Consider the following 2,500-nt stretch of genomic DNA (forward strand, 5'->3'; position numbering starts at 1 on the left):
TCTCCAGCTGTGTCGATGCCTGGCCCTTGCTCTGATTCGAAAGAACCAGTGCAAGTGTAGCAAATTATTCTTATGGGTCTGCTTGTTGTTTGATCAAGTAAGTGCTGTTTTTGGGCATAGCTCTCTCTCTCTCTGCATTTTTTTTTCTGAAACATACGTATCGGATTTTTATGAAGCTAGATTTATCTATTCTGCTTCGTAATTCTGGATGCCTAAAACTAGGAACACACCAAGTTTGGGGTGAACCCGTCATCGTTTGACCCTCCATCCACTCGTATCAATTTTAACGGTTTTGAATGAATAGAACTTTTCACATGGCTCGATGGAGGGTCAAACGACGATGGATTCACCCCAAACTTGGTGTGTTGGGGTTTTAGAATATGTAGATCACGTTCAACGGAGCGGATTATCCATAATGTCGCTCAATCATGTAATTTTAGAGGCGTCATAGGAGGAAATCATCCATATATATATAACTGTTTCATCTACTTTTGATAGTGTACAGTTTTTCTTTTTAATAAATCTATACCATGTGCATATGTAACTTTCATTTGGACTGAAATGATTTTTGTTTTCCATTGAGTGATTTTGCTAGTTTTCTATTAAATGACGGGGCAATTTATTTAGCTAACTCGTTGCGTCGTATATATTTGGGCTCGTGTAATTTGAATATTGTGACTGACAGTGGTAGTATCCAAATATATATGATCTGCCAAGTAATTTGAATATTGTCAAGAGTATCCAATTGTTCAGTGGCTAGTATGCAATGAAATGAATTAGATTCATGATTATATACATAGATTATAAAGTTTATAACGATTAGTATGGTAGAAAAGATTTTTTTTTTCTGTTTGCCGTTTTTCTTTTGATTGTCCTGTCTTGAAGCAACAGTCAGATAACTTATGGAAGATGAAATAAACCTTATCGTTGTGAAAAAGAAGAAGAAGAAGAAGTTATTTTAGATATGTTCATCTTATTACCTTTTTTTTGGTTACTAATTAATTACTCTCATATTGTTCCTTTAAATTCTTCCATCTCAACAAATTTTAACTTCGTATCCATAAATTTTTAGTCTGTGTCTCTGCTCTTCTCACAGAAAAGTTAGCATTTAACTTGATTAATCCTAGGGTTATTAATTCTATTTTGTTAACTATTAATTGCTTTCCAAACTTAAGTCGATGATCTGTACGTGTTGACAGTGAATTGAATCCTTTTCAAGATATTTTACCTTTTTGACCTTAATTAATGCTCTGGCTACTTGCTACACTCTGTATCATCATCATTAGATAAAAGGCAGTGACTGGTGCGGGTGGTTTTTTTAAATAGGGTTAGTTGCGCCTGATCACCAGCTTCAACCTGAACTTCACACGAAACTTTCGATGGCACCACCAGAGAGAGAGAGAGAGAGAGAGAGAGAGAAGCTTGCCTACCCTAATATATATTAATGGTCCAGTGGTTGCCAGCTGCCAACACAAACTCGATCAAGAGGCATCGCGAAAACATAATCTTTATTATGTGATTATTATGAGTAGAAGTGACTGGAGAAAGGGATGTTTACAGATACTTGATTAATGTTTTCTGAGTTATTACCAACATATAGATTTCATGTTCAACTACCAAAAATTAACAAGAGAGGGGTAAAAAAAAAAAGCAAAATCCCTCTAGTACAGGGTGACATTTTAAGAAAGAAAAGGCAATGAACTGCTGGAGGTTTTGCTTTGTACAATAATTCTATTCACTGAAACTTCATAAACTTTCAGTAAATTAAGTATAATTAACTTATATAGACTTTTAACGGTATCGTTTAACGTACGTCACCCGAGTAATTTTCTGACAGTACGTGGTATTCTGCGCGTACAGGCGATGAGTTACGCGACGTTTGCATCAAGCCTAGCGGCGGCACAGGGGTCTCTAGTCGCGTTAACGGGGATGAAGCAGATGCAGTGGCAGAAGCTCTGCAACATCTACACCAAATTCTGCGTGCAGGCTGCTGTTGGCATCGTCATGGGGGCTCTGTCGTCCATCGTCATGATCCTCATCACGTCGCTCTCGGCCTACAATCTCTTCCGTCTCTACCCATCCAAGCGTCGATCGTTCCCCCGTGCTGCTCGATGATATATATATATATATCTAGCTCTGTTCTGAATTATAAGTTATCTACCAAATTAATTAATATATATAGTGTTCTCATTCTCTCCGTTTGGGATCCGTACTGATATTGCAGTCGTATTTGTAATGTTGCTATGAAGTGATAGATTTTGAGATCCGTACTGCAAATCATAGTTGGGTTGAGGAGACCCTTTATTTCTTATCTTAGGCTTTTTTATTTATTTTATTTTAGTAATAGAATTGCCTTTGGAATATATAATCAGCGGTTTTTCATTATATATAGCTAGAGAAAAATACCATCAGGCCTACATAACATTAGCATATGTTGCATCTTAGCGTACATCGCGTGTATACCATCGGGCCAATCATCATGCAGAGGGATTAGGGGATA

At 37.0% G+C, this 2,500-nt stretch overlaps 1 protein-coding gene across 1 annotated transcript in view; it reads left to right on the plus strand.

Annotated features, from left to right (window-relative positions):
- The window catches only part of LOC109829558 (CASP-like protein 2C1), a 2,736-nt gene extending 488 nt beyond the window's left edge, over positions 1-2,248 (plus strand). The window contains 2 exon segments of the mRNA XM_020396636.1: positions 1-97; positions 1,861-2,248. The exon segment at positions 1-97 is cut by the window's left edge and continues 3 nt beyond it. Of these exon segments, the coding sequence (XP_020252225.1) occupies positions 1-97; positions 1,861-2,115 (352 nt within the window). The 3' untranslated portion in view covers positions 2,116-2,248.

This window comes from Asparagus officinalis, chromosome 1 (assembly GCF_001876935.1).
Source record: "Asparagus officinalis chromosome 1, Aspof.V1, whole genome shotgun sequence".
Classification (NCBI taxonomy): Eukaryota; Viridiplantae; Streptophyta; class Magnoliopsida; order Asparagales; family Asparagaceae; genus Asparagus; species Asparagus officinalis.